This window comes from Cupressus sempervirens, chromosome 3, assembly GCF_028749045.1.
Source record: "Cupressus sempervirens isolate cs-2001-9-10 chromosome 3, ASM2874904v1, whole genome shotgun sequence".
Taxonomy (NCBI): domain Eukaryota; kingdom Viridiplantae; phylum Streptophyta; class Pinopsida; order Cupressales; family Cupressaceae; genus Cupressus; species Cupressus sempervirens.
This window is the reverse complement of record NC_143120.1, coordinates 55,011,305-55,030,361: the sequence shown is the minus strand read 5'-3', so window position 1 is coordinate 55,030,361 and position 19,057 is coordinate 55,011,305. Positions and strand designations below refer to the sequence as shown.

The window sequence follows — 19,057 nt, the reverse complement described above, 5'->3', positions numbered from 1 at the left end:
GTACAAAGATCAGCTAAGCCATTGATGAAATAGTGTATTGATGACATACTCTAAGACACAAAGAAAGGGCACACTAAAACACATCAAAGATGTAAGGTTTTAGCTAAGTCATTTGTAAAGCCTAACTAAGTTTATTAGAGAGAGAGCTGAGCAAGCTAGTTAGTGACGAACAGATTCCTAGTTGAAGCCGAGCAAGTTCAACTTTAGTGTGTGCCAAGTAAAGAAACAAGTGCCGAGTCAAGAAAGTGCCTAGTGAAGATCAGATGCCGAGCGAGATTCAAGTGCTGAGTAACACAGAAAGTGTCGAGTGAAGATCAGATGCTGAACAAGATTCAAGTGCCGAGTAACACAGAAGGTGCCGAGCATCAGTAAACCAATAATGTTGAGTTGCTGGATTATTTCAAAGATGGAAGATTCGCTAGATCTGAGCCGACAAGGTTGTTATCTAGAATTCTGTGAATCAAATAGAAGATAAGAGTAATGAGCTGGTGGCGCAGAATACCATGTAAAACGTTTTTGGAGAATACAACTGGACTTTAGACAAAGTCTCTAGATAAGAGCAAGATATGGGGTGGATACATTGTATCCTACCTAATCTATTTGAAACCCTAAAGTTGGAGAGGGAGAATCAAGCGGGTAAGGCAATCCAGATTTCTATTTAAGGAGTCATAAGGCTACGAAGCAAAAATAGGAGGAGGTCAAGCATGAAAGCATAAAGTGCTAAAAGAGGTGCTCAGGAGTAAGAGAGCACAGTTACTCTGCTTCAATAGATGACCACAGATATGGTTGCATTGGTATGATGAGTAAGAAGACTCAAGGAGACGAAGCTTGAGATGACAAGCTGTCAGAGATGAAGTGATTAAAAGCCAAGCAAAGGATTATATTGAAGTGTGATATGAAATCTGCAAGATGTGTTGTAATTTGTATCAGATCAAAAAGATATTATTGTTACTCTCTAGCAATTGTAACAGTTAGTTTAAATCCTATGGACTTAGGTTGGTTTAATAGCCATGTTGTAAATCCTTTAACAAGGTGACATTCCAAGAGAATGTTCTAAAGTCCTTTGACCAGGCCCATTCCTAACAGTATGGTGAAATCCTCTAACAAGGTCACATTTAATAGTGTGTTTTAAGCCTTTAACATGACATGATTTTAACAGGGCATCACTTTAGAAGAGTGAGAATTAAGTAGCATGTTACTGGTGGTTTTTCCCAAATTGGGTTTCCACGTAAATCACTGTGTCATGTGTTGATCTTGCATGTTTTATCCCTGCATATTGATTTGCTGTAACTTGCTAAGATGATCGATTTAAGCTTGGATGGATGAAAAGTTTATGTGCTCACTATAATTTGAGAAAAAGTATTGTTAGGGCATTTAGACCTTGGATAACTGATTCATCCCCCCCCTCTCAGTTATTCTAAAGAATTATAACAATTCATGGCTTACTATAATATTTTGATGATATCTATAGCATTAGCACAAATTCATCACTAATAATCTTGTCTATACTTTACATGTCTTATGGTACTTGATGTTTCATCTTTTATTAAAAAAAAAATATTAATTACAATTCTTGAAAAAGTTGTCATATTTATGTTTGATTTCTCTAGTAATATTTTTGTATATATTTAAAGTAATTATCAATCAATAATTTTTTAGTCGATCATTATGAATTGATAGATTTAAAAATATTTCCAATATATATAATAATTTTTTGGAATATTTATTCTATATGATTTTAATTAATTGATTTTCTTTTTATAGAGCATGAGTAGAATAATGGTGAAGTATCAAAAGTTCGGCACTTGGTTGGAACACCAAAAATCATCATCTGAATATTTAGAGGTATTATTAATTTCTTGTTTGAGTTATATATTTAGTTTTCTGATATAATATTTTGAAATAGTTAGGTGCTAATATGACTATTTTTTGATACAAATTCATATTAAGATCTAGTTACAAATATGTATCGTATTAATTTTTAGTTTTACTGAATTATTATTTGAAGTTGTTATATTACTTCAAAATTTTCCTTTTTAGCAATTTTTAAATTATTAATAACCAAAATGCTAAATTAGGGAAGATGTGATAGAAGCATGTTATATGTTTTTCCAACATTTGATTATTAAAATAAATTATTAACAAAAATATTTTTGTCAAAAAATGCTTTCATTTACTCGGCTACAAATCATTCTATGCTATACAGTGAAATTAAATTAGTAGAGTATAAGGATCTTATAAGCCTTTATAGATCAATGTTTATACACATACCATGTGCTTGTGACTTTTTCAATCTAGATTATTGAAATGTTAAACTCGTAAGTCTAGATATTCAAGTTTCTTTTTTGAATGGTAGTTAGACAAAAAAGGAAGTTCTTGTTTATTAAATTATCTTAGCTTGTAAAACATTCAATATAGTTTTTAGAAGCTAAGATGGTTTGTATGCTTAATAATAGTGTTGTGACACTCTTTAAAGGAAGCCAATGTGTAGAATAGCACTTTAAAATTCTAAATCCAATAGGAGAGATGATGCATAAAATTATAACAAATCCTTAAATACTATAAATTATATAAGTGATGTAAGACAAGGTAGGTAGCTTGCTTATGTTGACCTTATGGTCAAATCATTTGTCAATTAGTTCCTAAACACGTAATCATTTGGTTGGTCATATTGCTATTGACCTTCATAGTGTTAACCGAGCTATTGGAGTGTTAAATGGGGCTCATAGTGTACACCGAGCTATTGGAGTGTTAAATGGGGCTCATAGTGTACACCGAGCCATTGTAGTATCAACCAAGAAGAAAGTAATTTTTAATTGAGCAGAACAAAATGATAATGTCAACCGAGCTCTATAGTCTCAACCGAGTTCTCCAGTGTTTACTGAGTCATCAATGCTAACTGGTTCCATGGCCACTCCTGAGTGACTAATGTGGAACGAGCACTAGTATCAACTGAGTGTTAGAGCTTGTCGAGTTGGCTATGTTTTTTGAGTGTTATAATATCACCCAAGTGGTCTCTAGAACCTGAGTTACAACATTGAGTTGACTTAGTGAAGATTGTTGAATTAGGTATTATAGCTAACTTCAGAAGGTAATTATTCAGATTGTTATATATGTAAGATATGTTGTCATATCCAAATGTGAGAGTATGAGTGACTAACAAGTATGAATAGGAATTGAAGAGTAAAGGCTACAAGCGATATAAGGAAAAGCAGAGTCTCATCTATCACAACAAGGTGATCATTTCTACATCAAAAGAATCTCAATCTACAAGTCGAGTTGTAGAGTATAGATCAACTAGTGGTTCATCCTAAGAGGTGCATTGGTCAAATCATCTAACAAATTGGACTTACAGTCTTATGCTAAATCTCCTAACCAGGTGCATACTTAATTGTATTATACAAATCCTTTTACAAGATGGACCTAATAGTCTTTGTTGCTCCTAACAAGGAATATCACCAAAAGTGATCATTTGTAAGCCTTGATAGGCCAACTTTATACTACAGTACAAAAACTTATGGGTGTCATCCTCACCCCAGTTTTACTTTCTATTTGGAAGGTTTCTGGGTTACCAAATATTGTGTCAAATGTTATGAATGGTTTATTGCCTTCGATCTTTCATGCATGCAATTAGATTAGATTAACTTAAAGAGGATTTATTGGTGAATTTTACTTAAAGTTTTACTAGTTCCTAATTCAACCTCTCCCTCAGTCACCTAGCCCATCATGCATTTCTAACAGCTTAGTCCTTAGCTTCTGAAGTACTTGCATAGGCTTTCTCTTAGCCTCTTAGGGTTCTCTTTGATACCCTAATCCTTAGAGGATCTCTATTCTATCCTTTAACTACTGCCTACCTAGATACACTAATGGGATTGCTTCTTGGACTCATCAATGCCTCTTCGAGCCACTTTGCTAATTACAATTTTTTATCTTTCTTCACCATTTGTACAACTATAAGAAGTGAGGGGCTCCCCTATGAAGTGTTGGACATCATCCATCCTCCTCGACTCAACACCAATAGGGTTATCTACTAATCCTTGCAAAATTGCCTAAGTTGCACCAATTATGCCTAATTGAATTAACCTTCCTACTTGGGTTTTTTTGGTTTTTAACTCCCATTTTCTCTGAACAAGATGGACAAAAATAAAAATTCAAGTACCCTTTTGGAAAACCTCAAGGATTTTTTGGGTCTCAAACCTCCAAACCATCTATACACCTCAAAGCAATTTTTATGTGTATAATTAAGTGTGTTGCAATAAAGATGACAAGGGTCACTAGGGTCTAATCATTCCCTCAACAAAAGCTATTATGAGACCTTCTCTTTTGGCATATAGTGACATTGCTAACTCCTCCTTGTGAAACTCTTGGTTTTAAGTATCCTTTTCATTGAAACCGCAAAACTTTCCTGCCAATATTGTGATCGCCTAACCAAGTATCAAAGATTTTCCTAGGGCATCACATTTGAGTTGCTCAAACAACTTTCCAAGGCTCCAAAACCTATCTACATTATGTACACTGGCTCTACTCCCATTTTCCATAAAGCCACGAAGAACTCACAATAGGAACTCATGGGGATCCATTCTTCTACAGATGGTCAAAATTGGACCAACACACAGGGTATTTACAAATGAATTTCAAAACATACTTGAATGAACACCTAAAAACTTGAAATATAAATGGAAAAGTACTATAATAACATGACCAACAAAAATCCAATACTGGAATGAGTATTTCAATTCATTATTTCACATAGAAAACCAAGAAACTAAAAAATTGTGAAAAGCCAGACTGTAATTTGTGGATTCACTTGCACAAATTTGTTGATTACAAGTTTTAACCCTTGGGATGGTATTCCTTCATTGTTTTATAAGTTCGCTAAGAAGTTTTAGGTAGTTTGAATAATCATCAACCTCTTTATTTTGTTATGCAAATTTTCTTGTCAAAAAGCTGTCAAGAAACTTTTCGAAAAAAATGCACAACTTCGATCCATTAATGGTGTATAGGCATTATTTAACCTTTACAAAATCAATTTGCATGATTTTTTTTCATTCTTTCCTTTTTGGACAATTGTTGTGGTTTCACAATGCATGCCCCATTTCTCCTAGAAATGGGGACCGCCTAATATATGTTTTTAAGATTTCCAGATCCCTAGTCGAGGGTCTTAGTCTTTTTTAGGCTTTTAACTTGGGTTAAAGTGAACCCTAGCCCTCTGCTTGAGAAACTTGGTGGCTAGAAATCAAATAATTTTGGATAAAGTTTATTTTCATAAGTGAATAGGGCACAGCTAGCGCACCATTGGAGGTGCGCTAGTACGCTAGTTGCACTAGTGTGGAAAACTTCACTTTGGGAATGTGCACTTGTGCAAGTGCACTTCCCAAAGGGTGTGCTCTATCTGGGCCTATAAAACCCTGTAATACCCCCATTATTTACTCATTCATTCTTCCCTCTGTTTGAACATGTTGCACACCTTTGCACCCCATAAGGTGCTCCAAATATTTGTAGATCCTGCACACCCATAGGCACATAGTTAGAAGTTGGGTAGCTTCCACACCTATCCAAGGTGGGCACCTTGCACACCTATCCAAGGTGCGCACCTTTTGTCTTTGCAAACACACTAAAAAAGTTAATAAAGAAAGAAAGAACCTAAGCAAACTAACAAAGCATCATCTTAGAGAAAGGTGTGCATGTGCTTACCTATCCAAGGTGTGCACATGCACACCTTTTAATAGGCTAAACATTCCTCTAAGTGTTGTAAGGGTGCACACATAGCGCACCCCACAAGGTGCGCTATGTGCTCACCTTTCCTTTCACATTCCTCTCACACTTGACATTATATTGCATTGTAAACATAAGATGCGCTAGGTGCACACCCTTACTGGTGTTTTCAATGCTTAGGGAAAGGTTCACCTAGTGTACCTTCAAGGTACAAAAAGTGGGCCAATTTTTTGTTCATCAGAGATGTTTTAAAGGGTTTTTAGGTGTTTTATTCCAGTTTTTAGTTTTTAGGATTTCTAGGTTTATTTTTGTTGTAAATAGGGTTTGTTTAAATTAATTTTTTTAATCTTCCAGACTAATGGATGTCTATTTTGGGTAGATTAAATGTCTTCCTCCTCATCCTCCCTTGGTGCAAAAATGGCTCCAAAATTGGTGGCCTTCAAATTTTAAGGTATTCCAACAAAGTCACACTTCTAGGATGCATATTCAGAGATCCAAGATACAGAGCTAGGTCATATTGACTGAAATTTATCTATGGTGCTATGTAGCAAGCCAAATTAAAGGCTCCCTATGGTATCTATACTTATCAGATCTGGACTAGTAAATGCATTGTCAGACCCAGTTTCAGTACAGTCTTCTGAGTTGATTATGGCATTTGCAGAAAACTATGTTTTAGAGGAGAGAGTTGTAAAAAGCATAACTAGAGAGATCATCCTAAATCAAAGGCCAAAGAACATCAAGAAATTATTCCATCCTTTGAGGGCAGATCATTATATAAGACTTACATATCATCAAGCAGAAAGGTGGTATAGAGAGCATGGAGAAGAAGCATCGAAAATCATTGAATCCTCGTATCTCATTGATAAGACTCCTCTTGGACAAAAAGTAGGCAAAGTAGATATGAAGAGAGGTTATATGATAGTGCTCCTAAGTAGAATCATGGGATTACCAGCAATAGGACACTTGAATATATGGATGGTGCATTCCATTGAAACCATCATAACGACGAAGATGCCTATTGACTGGGCTTGAACTGTCAGTGAGAATTTAGATGAACAATTAGTGGCTGTCAAAACCAACCAAAGATTCTATATGACATCTTATTTAGTGTATTGTTAGCCGCAATAGCAACATATTATCTAGGGTTGTTCAAAAAGGGAAACTTGCAAGATGCTAACGCATGGCCTTATGTGGTATATCCCAAGTTGGCAAGGAAAAAGATTTCAGATCACAAGGAGGAATACAAAAGAGGGAATGATTCCTTCATTTTTGCAATCATTTGGTTCATTGAGGGAGATTATGTGAAAAGGATATAAGAAGAGGCAGTGGCAAAGATTACAGAAATAGGTGCTTATTACATCCAATTCATGACATTCACCTATTTAAGGCTAGTGGACATGACTGTGAATCCAAAGAAGCTCCCTAGGTATCCATGTGATAGACTAATATTTCTATAGATTGCATTACAACTCTCTTTCGCATACGAGAGAGTAAGGAAGAAACATAAGGAGACCTGGGTATGGCCCATCACTATAGGTCCATTTAGTGTTAAACAAAAGTAGGATATCGTGACTTTTGAGTTTGAATGCGATCAATATCCCTTAGAGGATTATAACTCTCCTTGTCCCTATTTTGATAAAATTGGTAGAGTTTAGTACTTGGTAGGAAAATAGTTCAAACATGAAGATGGCATAGAGGATCATTGGATGAATGTAGTGAATGACTACAAAATCTGAATAAGGGATTATTGTAGGATGACTCTCTATTTGGTAGGCAATGCTTTGAAAATGAAGATCCCATTAAAGATCATGTAGCAAGACACTAAAGAGGTTTTAGATCCCTTGTAAAATGGAGATAAGATATTTGATCGACCTATAATGAATGTAGAGATTGATAGAGAAGAAAACACAAATATCAATCATAGGGTGACGCATGTCATCTAGTTAACTAAGGAATGGATGAAGAGACCATTCAAAATGAATCTGATTCCACAAATTGGAGTTTTCCAAGCTACAAATCACCCAATGAAAGGTAGAGGAGCCAAGGTGACAATACCAACATTCACAGTTCAATCTACAGTAAGACTAGAAACAGTGCATCCGCTTGATAGAGAAGTTGGATACTTCAAGGCATAGAAGGGTAAAAACAAAAGGAAAAGAACCTCTCCTCAACAAGCTAAGCCTGAAGATGAGGCAACTCAAGCACCTAGGAGCCAAGGGACAAAAAATGTAGAAGTCATCTAGACTCGAGATAATTTGCTACTGCCACCACCAGAATAAGGGCAGCAAGTTGAAGCAAAAGCATAGGAAGTTTCTCCGCCTACACAAGAGGAAGAAGTCTCTTGATTGGCTCCCAAGAAAACAAAGATGAAAACTCCAGTTAAAAGGTGATAAGAAAGGTTATTCTTTTTCCGGTAGTCCTAGAAGTTATTATGGAGGAAGAAAAAGAGAATGACAAGGATGAAGAGGATAACCTTCCCTTGAGTTAAAGGACTCATCTTGCTAGGGCTACAGAGAAAGAATGGAGAAGAAGCTCTACTATAACACCACCATCCATTCCTACACAACCTATTCAGGTTAAGAGTTTGAAGGATGAGGTACAACAATGCATTGATGAGAAAGAGGATCAAGGAGGTGATGTTTTTAAGATGTCAGATTTTGATTTCATGCCTGTATGCATTGAGTTGGTAGGTGGCAAGATAAGGGATACCTTGACAAATCAACATCCACAAGAGGATTGGAGTCAACGTCCACCTCAGCCACAAGGTCCTTTAAGTGCCCCACCATCACCAAGTCAAGGTTTATCTTGCTTGGATAAAGGTTCAGGTACTCCTCTGCCTCCAAGTAATGAAGAATAGGTACAAGTTGAATAGGAAGAAGAGCCACAACAAGGACTCACCGATGAAGTATCAGAGGAGGGACAAATATATGAGGAACCTCAATAGACTTCCCAAGATATAGAGGTGAGGACTATGGACTCAACAAACATAGAGATGCCTGATGTGGATCTTTTACAAAAGGAGAAGACTCAGGAGAGGATTGATAAGGGAATAAGCCTAGCAATACAAGCTCCTTCTTCATCTCAGGTAAATCTACGATGGAAGATAATCCGAGATGGTTGAGAAAAGAGGTGATGGTTAGATTCAAAAGATAGTTGTATTGTACCGAGGAAGAGGCAATGATAGAATTAATTGAAGCTCTCAAGAAACCTGAGCCACCCATAGGTCATGCATGAGCATTGGCCTTTGTCATGAGTAATCAAAATTAAGCCTTGTTTGACCATGTTGCTATCCCTCTGCTACATGTACATATTGAGGATTTGACTCCAAAAGATTATCAAATCAAGGAGGTCTTACTTGGAAATGCACTATGGATATTGCCAAATTGATGGTTACTACGGGAATCAAAGAAGTGTTTAGACACTTGGAACATGACAAGTCTGAATTGTTAAATCTCTACAAGTAGAATGAAATCTTAAGAGGTTATTTGAATGAAGTAGTTGGTTTTTTGGATCCTAAAAATCTTGGAGAGATTTTAAGTGTGACACTTGATTAGAGGGATAAGGAGTCTGAACAATAAGATCTATTTTTGATGGCTTGTCAGTAATGGCAGGAAGTTTTTGAAGTGAAAGGTGTTTAGATTATACAAGCAAATCTTAAATTGCTACACTACATGCAGAATAATGTAGATAAGCTAGTTGCTATATTGAACTAGTATTTTGGGTTAATGGACGAAGTACATACATGGGGTAAAGACTTACAAGCGTTACAATCGATAAAGGGTCAGAGGTATCAGATGTTGATGGATGTATATACTGCAGATGAGTTAGATAAGATAGATGATTGGATAGAGAAGATTGCAGATGGTAATAAAGTAATGGAAACATTACATACAGTTATTCATAAGCTCAGGGTTCAAGCCCAAGAGTAGATTTTGGAAGTAGAGAGACATTACAATGATGTTTTCCTAAATATTTTTGAAGATGATTCAAGGGATAAACTTATGACTGTGTAAGCAGTTGTTGAACAATTTTGAAAGAATTTTGAAGAAGCTTCCACTGATGAGGATATCAAATAGGCATTGTCATTGCTAGAATTGGATGTGAAATTGAGAGATTTTAAAGAGACTCGCATAGAGGTGGGTAACTATTGACAAAAAGGAAAGGATAAATATGATGCTTTAGATTTTCTAGGTGCAACCAAAGTGACAGAGATTATAGAAAAATTCAAGAACAAATACCCAGACATAGGTCTGTGATGAAGGGGAACAAAACCCAAAAGTTAGAATTTTAGTTTTCGCACTTGGTAAAATTTTGCATTTTTTGAACCTATCTTCCAAGGTGCAATTCTCCCAAGGTGTGCAAGGTGCGCAAGGTGTGGTTCTAACAAGGTTTTCTTTTCCAAAGGTGCACCAGAAGTTTTAAAGAGGTTATAGGTGGACTGAGAGTTAACTTCTAGTTCCAAATTTAGATCTTTCCATGCATCAGAAACACATTCTGACAGTAATCTAACTCCTACAAACATCCAAAGAAGGTTGAGCTTCTATTTCTGGCATAACTAGAGACTCCTACATTGTCTTATGGCTTTTTTCTTCTTATTTTCTCATGCTTTCTTTGTTTTAAGACATGTAAAGGCTCATGCACCCGTTAAATGATATAAATAGGGGTGGAGTCCTACTTAGCACTAGTTAGAGAGTTAGTTTGTACATAAATAGATTCATTTTATGATTTTAGAAGCATATGTTTGCATAAAGAGATCTCTCATTCTCAACACAAATTGACGAGATGATTTCTTATAAATTTAGTAATTTAATATGTATTCTGGACTATTATTTTGATGCAATAACATATGCTATTGGTGCTCTCATTCAAAGTGTAGTTATTCATGCCTGAGTGTATTATATTTTGTGAATGTATGTTCATGGAGTGTAATGGAGCCAATAGTTTTATTGTGTAATTTTGAGTGAGCGATCTTACTGTTACTGAATTCCCATCAACGATTGTATCAGTGGAATTAAGGAAGCGTTACTCCTATTTTCATTTCTTACTTATGGATCTTTTCAAAGGCTTAACTCACAAACGTGTTGTTTCCAAGGCTTCTGTCCTTTAGGGATTTTGTTTTCAAGTCATTTTCTTAAAATTCTTGTTATCCTATCTTCGTTATTTTCTTTTACAAACACTTGGTTAATTTAGAAATTCATATAGTTGCATACATAAAATTACATTCATTATAAACAGAAAATACATAATAGATTTCTTTTTATGTGGTGAGATAGCAAGTAGATTCAACATCTTAACTTAAATTGGTCAGAATCAGCAAAGCCCTACTCACGAACACTCACATATTTTCCCTTTCTTGCTCCAAATCACATGTAGGATCTCTAATCCAGGCAATAGGCTGTAAAAAATTTATAGAGGATAATATACGGTAAATCCTACATCTTCCTCATGCTTTATTGTCCTAGACCCATGAACCCTAATACAAATAACACTTAAACAATCAAACCAAAACTTCCTCGAATGGAAACTTCATTTAGGAACCAACTTGAACAAAGAACGTGAAAAATACTATTTAAATGAATAAACTCACTAGACTACATACTTATATTATTAAAATAGAAAGAAAAATCATTTGAAGTTGACATATTACCATAAAGATGAAAAGTCCAAAGAAAGAGCATACACACTATGGTTCAAGAAGGAGATAATTTATATAAAAGGAAAAATATAATAAGCCCCATGATTATGTTGATAGCATAAAGTCTAAAAGAACTACAATGGGAGAAAGAGAGATTGAAAATATAATAGAAACATTTTGATAATATAAAGGGAGAAGCATCTGAGTATATAGAGGTGAGAGAGGTGTTATAAAGTAACACTGAAGCCTAATAATGTCATCTAGAACTTTATGTGGTTGTAATGTGTCACCTCATAAGGAGTAAATCTAATATTCCATATATATAGAATAAATTAAAATGACTTGTGAGAATAGATAAAGGACAAATAACTTATAGGAATCCCTTCATAATATTACTAGAAGATACAAAATGAGAAAACAATATTTTCTAAGTAAAGATTGATTCCTAACATAATTACTTAATATTTAGTTGCTCGGTGTTTTACAACAAACCCTATAATGGGATGTAAATCGCAAATATACTATGTTACCCAGGGATGCATTTTCGCCAAAAATTGACGCCATCCCCACGTCCTCCTATCTTGGAAATTCATAAACTTCCGGAAACCTTTCCGTTGGCTGTCCCATAAAATTAATGTTTCAGTTTTGATAAATTGTTTGATTTCCACTCTCATGTGAACTCTAAAGTTAAATTATTTAACATAAATATTATATGTTAAGGTTGTATAATTTATATAAGCATGTGTTATCCATGTTTTTTTATGAATATTTAAAACTTCCTTGTATATTTTAAATTTTCTCGACTTTTTATATAGCTGTTCCCACCGCTGTCCCTGCCATCCCCTACTCTGACAAAAAAAAAAATTGTCCTAGAAACCCGTTTCCCTGTGCCCATGTCCCCCCATCCCGGAAACCTGGGGTAACATAGCAAATATACAATGAAAGAGAAGTTTAAAACCCTGCAAGGGTTGTAAATCACAAATATATATTCTAGAATGATAGAGAAATTTAGTCATACAAATAGGTTTGGTGAGGATATATTTAATTTGATCTTTTCCCTTATAATACAAATAAAAATTATTGTCTTCAATTTTCCCTCTAATGTAGTAATGTTGAATAGAAATATATTTGGTCCTTACTAGAAAGATTGGATTCTTCGCGAAGCCAATGACACTTTTATTATCATAATATAATATAGTAGAGTCTTCTTTAGCAAAAACCAAATCTTCAAGTTATCTCATTTTTTGTAGAGACTCTTTGGATTCATGGGTATAATCTTTCTATTATGTTTTTGTAGCTCCGAGAAAACTAGATTGAAAGTTTTACGATTCAACAAGATTTTACATGATTAAGAAAAATCATAACACCATGAGTATATTTCGTATTAATGGGATCTCCTCTAGATCTTAATCAAGATATCCTATAAAAATAATCCATTAATTACATCATTTAAAAAACCAACATTAAGAGAAAATTTAAAAGTAGTTATTTTCTTCTTTTTAATTAGACAATTTTGATAAGGTATTAATGTAGGAGCATTCTTGGGTCATTGCATCACCGAATAATTATTCCATTTAGTTTATTCCTATTTTCTAGTTTCAATATTTGTGGTAGACATGCTTTAAGATGAATTATTTTTTGTTGCAAACCTTAGTGTATAATTTGGACATCATTGTTCATCTATGTCTAGGTTCACATCTTATTTTTGTAATATAATATTGTATTTTTTTGTTTGGTTTTATGTATACTACATAGTTATAGTGGTTGAATGATTTTTGGGTCTTTTGATATTATTTCATGAATGATGAAGCATATTGGTGTATCTCTTGATGTACCTAGATCTATGACCGACATCTCTCTAGGATTTATATTTCCTTTTTATAAAGTTGAGGGAAATTTGTATGATATAGGAGCTCACCTATATTATGATTTTATTTGTTTTTGTTGTTGTAAATTTAATTGATTTGGGTTGACTTAGATCTTGTAAAAGCTGTAAATATAGAGGGAATTCATCTTTATTCATTAGAGGTGTTTCGAGGTGGTTCCATAGAGTTGTAAGATATCCTCTCAAAGGTTAGATCTAGGAATAGAATATGAATTTATATTTTTGAAGAAAGTGTTTGTGTTTAAATCTGTAGGTTTAAAACAAAACCAGAATACAAAATAAAGGATATACATAGGGAATAGCTACTTCCCATTTTCAGCAAAACATATTAAGATCTGGACCAACTAATGAAGCAACAATTCTTCCTACATTTGAGGCTCTTCCAACCGAGGTTTGTTTACCTAGGTATTTCAATATTTGTGCATATTTTCACACTACAAATCCCTTTAGAGAAGATTTGGTCTCTTAATCTTCTTGGAAATGAAAACAACTATTCAATTATAATAGCTAACTACAGATTCAAAAGCTATTTCAATAAGTGAATGACCAACATATAATTCTCTACTAGAAACTTCAGATATTGGGTTGATTTTAAAAATAATTTGTGTTACTAAATGATTTCTTTATTTTTACCCTAACTGATAAGCAATGCCTTATCAATTGTTAAACAGAGTCATATCAATAAATTTTTGTTCTATTTAATTGACTTGCAACCAAATATATTAGTTATTAATGCTAAATTCCATTCTTATGATCTCCCTTCCACATACTTAGAAACTCTTATCAATTCACACAAACATTTACTTAATTTCTTGAATTAAAAAGAAACAATGAACTGATATACAATCTATCCAAGCTGCATTAAATAAAATAAACTCTATTCATTTCATCTCAGAATGATAAATATATGAAAAAAGGAGACAAAAATTAAGGACACAGATATTCAATAGCTTCCTTTTGTATTAATCTTCTTGAGAATGATACATGTATTTGATAGAAGACTCCAAATATAACTTAGGATTTGACAAGTATTTCATTCATTCAATATGTTCCTGTGCTACAAAATTGAGACAACATAAAAAGCAATACTAGAAATTGGACCAAGTGTAAAATTGCATTATAACTAAAAGTGAAACAAAATTTGGACCTTTACTCTGCATCTTAAAAATGCTTTTATAGAAACAAGAATTGTAATAAGCTACAGATGGGAGGACACATGTTCAAATTCCAGTTAAAACATTTTGCATATAAGACAAAATAGTTACAAACAGAAAATTAGAGATAGCAAAAATTTGAGCAGCTGTCACTCCTAATGTTCAGGATCAAATTTGTGATCTGTAATAGGATCACACACACATCAGGTGAACCACAAAGATAAGGTGTCTCTATCAAGTAGTTTTCTTTCCTCTTGAAGTTCTTTGACTTTTTTGCATGCTCAATCGCTATCTCCAAATGGCATGTCTTTGATCCCAGCTATGACCTCCTAGATGGTAATGCCTATATCTATATCTGGCCAGGTGGTATGTCCAATTATGTTCAGCTCATCAAGGCACTTGTTCTACTTTGAATCTATTATTTCCTTTACCTTTGAAGTAACTTCACATATCCGATTTGATTCTCTACAATAGATCAATTATATCATATACTGTTGTGACATATGTCTCATTATTGCAATATGAGAAAAACCTTGCATGTTTAAGAATGTCATCAAAAGAGGAAGACCATTCCTGCCACTCCCTTATATTTCCACTATCATCAATGATACTAGGTATAAAAATCTGTGGCAATTGTTTTCATTTTATTTTGAACCAATTGCAATTTCCCTAAGAAAAAACCATTAAACTCTTTAACTTTATTAATTATTTTCTAACAGGGATAATTACCCCCTTAGGTAATTCTTTTTTCTATGGCAACATTGGCATAAGGCTATCAAAAAAATTGTGTATAAGGACCCCATGTTGTGAATAAAGGGGATAATAAAGATAATGTCCATGAGCATTAGAACCTGGCTCCACATAAAGTAATATAACTAGTAGTGTACATTCTGTGAGGAGTATTTCAGATCACTTATTTTTTGAATCACAAAGTTTTGTATTGTTCTGATTTCTACTTCTTTTGTAGTATGTTGGCCTAGTTTTTTACCATTTATAATCTTGTTATACCTATGCTCCACGGGGACGCGTCCCCTGCCTCTGTACCCTAGTACCCGTACCGGGTACGAAACGGGGACGCGGGTACGGATTTTGGCCGTACCCTGCGACGTCCCTTTTTTGAAAAATTCAGAAACGTCCCCGAAACGGCCAATTTTTTTGGGCAGAAAACTTGGGGACGGCCAGCAATATCGGGGACAGTTTTGCCGTCCCCTATCCGTCCCCGAAACTGCTGGCCGTCCCCTTTTTTCCAGTCAATCTGGTAAAGGCAAACCATCCCCAAAAAAACATTTTTTCCTAATTTTTGTTGTTCGTGTGGCCCCTAGTCATCTTAAAGACATAATAACAATATGCAACCCATATTTGGTCCATTAAAACACTAACTCTTCTACTCATTTTTCGATTTAACATACTTGCTAAGAGGAAGGAAAAAAACATAAGAGCAGTAGCAGCAATGAGCAAAGATTGTGTTTAGTGAGGCAAGACTGCGTTCGGTATTTACTCTTTACTAACTATTTTAGTTGGACTTCTCTTTATTTCATTCTGATTTCAGCATGATACTTGAAGCCTTTAGGCATTTTAATTTTTGCTATATATGTATGTGATATTGTTATAATGGAAGCACTTAGTATTTGCCATTTGATAATATTCCATGTATTTATCTTCTAAAATGTCTATGGTGAATGGTTTATCAATGTTATGATATACATATTTGAATTTTGTCTCTATATTAAAAAAAATCCCCTATGTTTTTAATCGCCGTCCCCTGATGTCCCGTCCCCTAAATTTTGGCTTCGACCCGTACCCGTACCGGAAACACGTCCCCGTCCCCTAAAACGTCCCCATCCCGGAAACTCCGTGGAACATAGTGTTATACCCAATACTGAAAAAACCCTAATGTCATGTTTAAATTTTTTTTTATGAACCCTTGTTTTGTTGCCCTAGCCCTCAAAAGTAATTAAAAGTAATATTTAAATGATGTTGTGTGGGAAAATATTATCCTAAATTTTCATTTTTCCCAAGGTTATTTTATTAGTTTCATGAAAATAAACATTTTTCACTTTAAGCATGGCCTAACCGTGGTTATCTTTTTTAATTGTTTTGTGAAGCATCTTAATTGTGATTGTTTGTTTTGATGTACCGTTGATCTCTCTGAGATCAACGGTGAGTGCATGCCCGCAATGGGAATTTGCACAACTTTTATGTAATGCAGGCAAGTGCCTTGGTGCCACGTAGTATTTGGTTACGTTAGGATTTTACTACACCGCACAATCTAGAAATTGTCAGTACTTTTGCAAAATTGTCAGTGTATGTTTAATTTTCCAGTGATGTCATTGGCTGATCTATGTAGTCGGGTTACTTTTTGTTGTCATGTCATTGAGTTGTTGATCTCTGGAAGATCAACAAGAGGCATATTACCACTTTGTGGACATGTGAAGATTTTAACTAATGCGGGGAAGCACCGTGGTGACACCTATCCTTGATCACATCATGAAATATGCTTTATGCAGTTCAAAGGACACATGTTATGTAAACCATTAATCTTGAGACCATCAATGGATGGTGCATGACTGCAATAAGAAGTTGCTCAATCTTTAACTAATTCGAGCAAGCGTCCACTTGACACATGGCATGTAGTGAGGCCATGGGCCCGCAATTTGTAAGAGGTAATGACACAGCATGAACAGTTGGCACTTTTTAGACATACTGGAAAAAAGGAATACATTTATTGGTCAACTGATTGGATGCAAAAATGGTTATTACTTTTACACACTATTGATCTTTTCAAGATAAATGGGCAGCGCATTCCCGTAAAATGAAGTAGGTGGATTTTTAGCTAATGCAGGAAAGTGCCTATTTGACACATGGCAAAGTGGGCCATGTCATAAAGGAAACTGGCGAGTCACACCAGGGTGGAAAGATGTGGTGAAATGGAGCATAGTAATTGGTACAACAATACACATACTTGTCAGGTTGGTGATCAATGTACTAGTGGGGCCGCATTTTTAAGGGTTTAATCATGCAGTTGTATTGTTTTTTTTGTGATTGTTGATCTTTGGAAGATCGATAATCAGTGCTTCACCACATTATGAATATGATTGAACTTTAACTAATGTGGGCAAGCACCTATTTGATGCGTGGCATGTTTTAAAAAGTTGTAATGCAACTTCCCTAGTTTTAAATTTGATTGTTCGATGCTCTATGATTGATGGAGGAAATTCAAATTTGAGGCGTGATTAGAAAATTAACTTATAGAAGCATTAATGTTATTTAGTGCCATTTCGTGTGACCTTAATGATACAGTATAATTTGAAATCCACAATTAATGAGTCACAAAATCGCAAGATTATTAGAGCGCAAGTGTTTCCAGAGCTAGGGCACGAATTTCTTTAGGGTTTTCAGTGATTTGTAAAGTAATTAACCAGAGAAAATTAGTAGGAAAGGGGCAGGTAAGTGGTTTGAAACTTTTGAAAATTGAGAAACTCTAACTATGCTAGGTTAAACTAAAAATGCCTCCTCGCAAGGAGTTTTCTAGTAAAGTAGACTATTTGAAAAGATATGTCCATGATGATTTTTAAGAACAACTACTTTTATCAGTAAATGAATTCACGTAGGGTACCTTTATCAGTAAATGAATTCATTCCAAAAAACCCTGGGTTACTTGTTAGTGACGACTTTTATGATAAGGCAAACTATCTGAGGGATGTAAAGGTTTTAGTGGCGGTTTAGAGCTTTTAAAGAAATGGTTTGCAGAGTGAAATTTGGATACTCCTATGAGCAACATATGGGAATTTGAGATATGAACCCTGATTGTCCCTGGATTCTTCTTTTATAGTGATCTGTTAGTAGACATGGCTAAAAAATATGATCGAATTACTAGAATTGTGAAAAACCATGTAGGAGATAATCTATTTAGGGTTTCTCCTAAATTAATCAAAGAAGTCTTCAAGCTAAACCCTAACCATTTTGCGCATGAGAAAATTGATATGGAGGATTTACAGGCCAGACGTGATGCACAGAGGGTATACTTAAGGGGAGGGCCATTACAACAACATTTTGTCAAAATTGGGTCACTACCCTTGGTCACATTGGATACCCCAGAGCCCTTGTGATGAAATATTTTAATCCAAGGTTATTGGCCTTATATCTTTCTCTCTACAAAATATTTGGAATGGACAAGCAAGATTATATTCAAGGCTCTATTTTTCTCATCATGGCTCAAACTCTACAATATGAAATGATCTCGATTCTAGATTTTTCTACCTACTTGGCTGAGGAAATTCACTGTGCTTTGATTGGAATAGCTCAAGCTAAGGTTAATAGGCCTTTTTGCTGGTTTTCATTATTGAAGTATACATGTTTGTATAAAGGAGTTAATTTCTTCTCCAAAGGGATGAAATTGGAACTAGAGAAAGATGGATAAAGACTCCTAGTCTAATTGTGGAGTGTAGACATGATATGGGAGGTCATAGATGCCAGATTTGTTACATTTGATAGGTATTTTGTTTCAAGGACTAGATTGTTGTTGAGAGGGGATAGCCCTAGAATACCCCAGCCCTTATTATAATTGAGAAGACCTAAGGATCATGCCAAGGCATTGTTGGTCAGTCATAATTGGGGGGATATCTTCCCATATACTATTTCCACTATTTTTAGAGTTTATAGTTTCTC

The 19,057-nt window shown here is 34.7% G+C and overlaps 1 protein-coding gene across 5 annotated transcripts in view; it reads left to right on the top strand.

Annotated features, from left to right (window-relative positions):
- The window catches only part of LOC149564752 (agamous-like MADS-box protein AGL8 homolog), a 235,407-nt gene that overhangs the window by 124,824 nt on the left and 91,526 nt on the right, over positions 1-19,057 (top strand). For 4 of the 5 annotated variants that reach the window (XR_016361923.1, XM_089818343.1, XM_089818339.1 and 1 more), the window contains exon 3: positions 1,765-1,845. The exons of the other annotated variant lie outside the window; for it this stretch is intronic. Coding sequence is in view for 3 of the 4 variants with exons in the window: in XM_089818343.1 (XP_089674469.1) it covers positions 1,765-1,845 (81 nt within the window). In the remaining variant the exon portion in view is untranslated. The remainder of the gene's footprint in view (positions 1-1,764; positions 1,846-19,057) is intronic. 5 annotated transcript variants of the gene reach the window in all.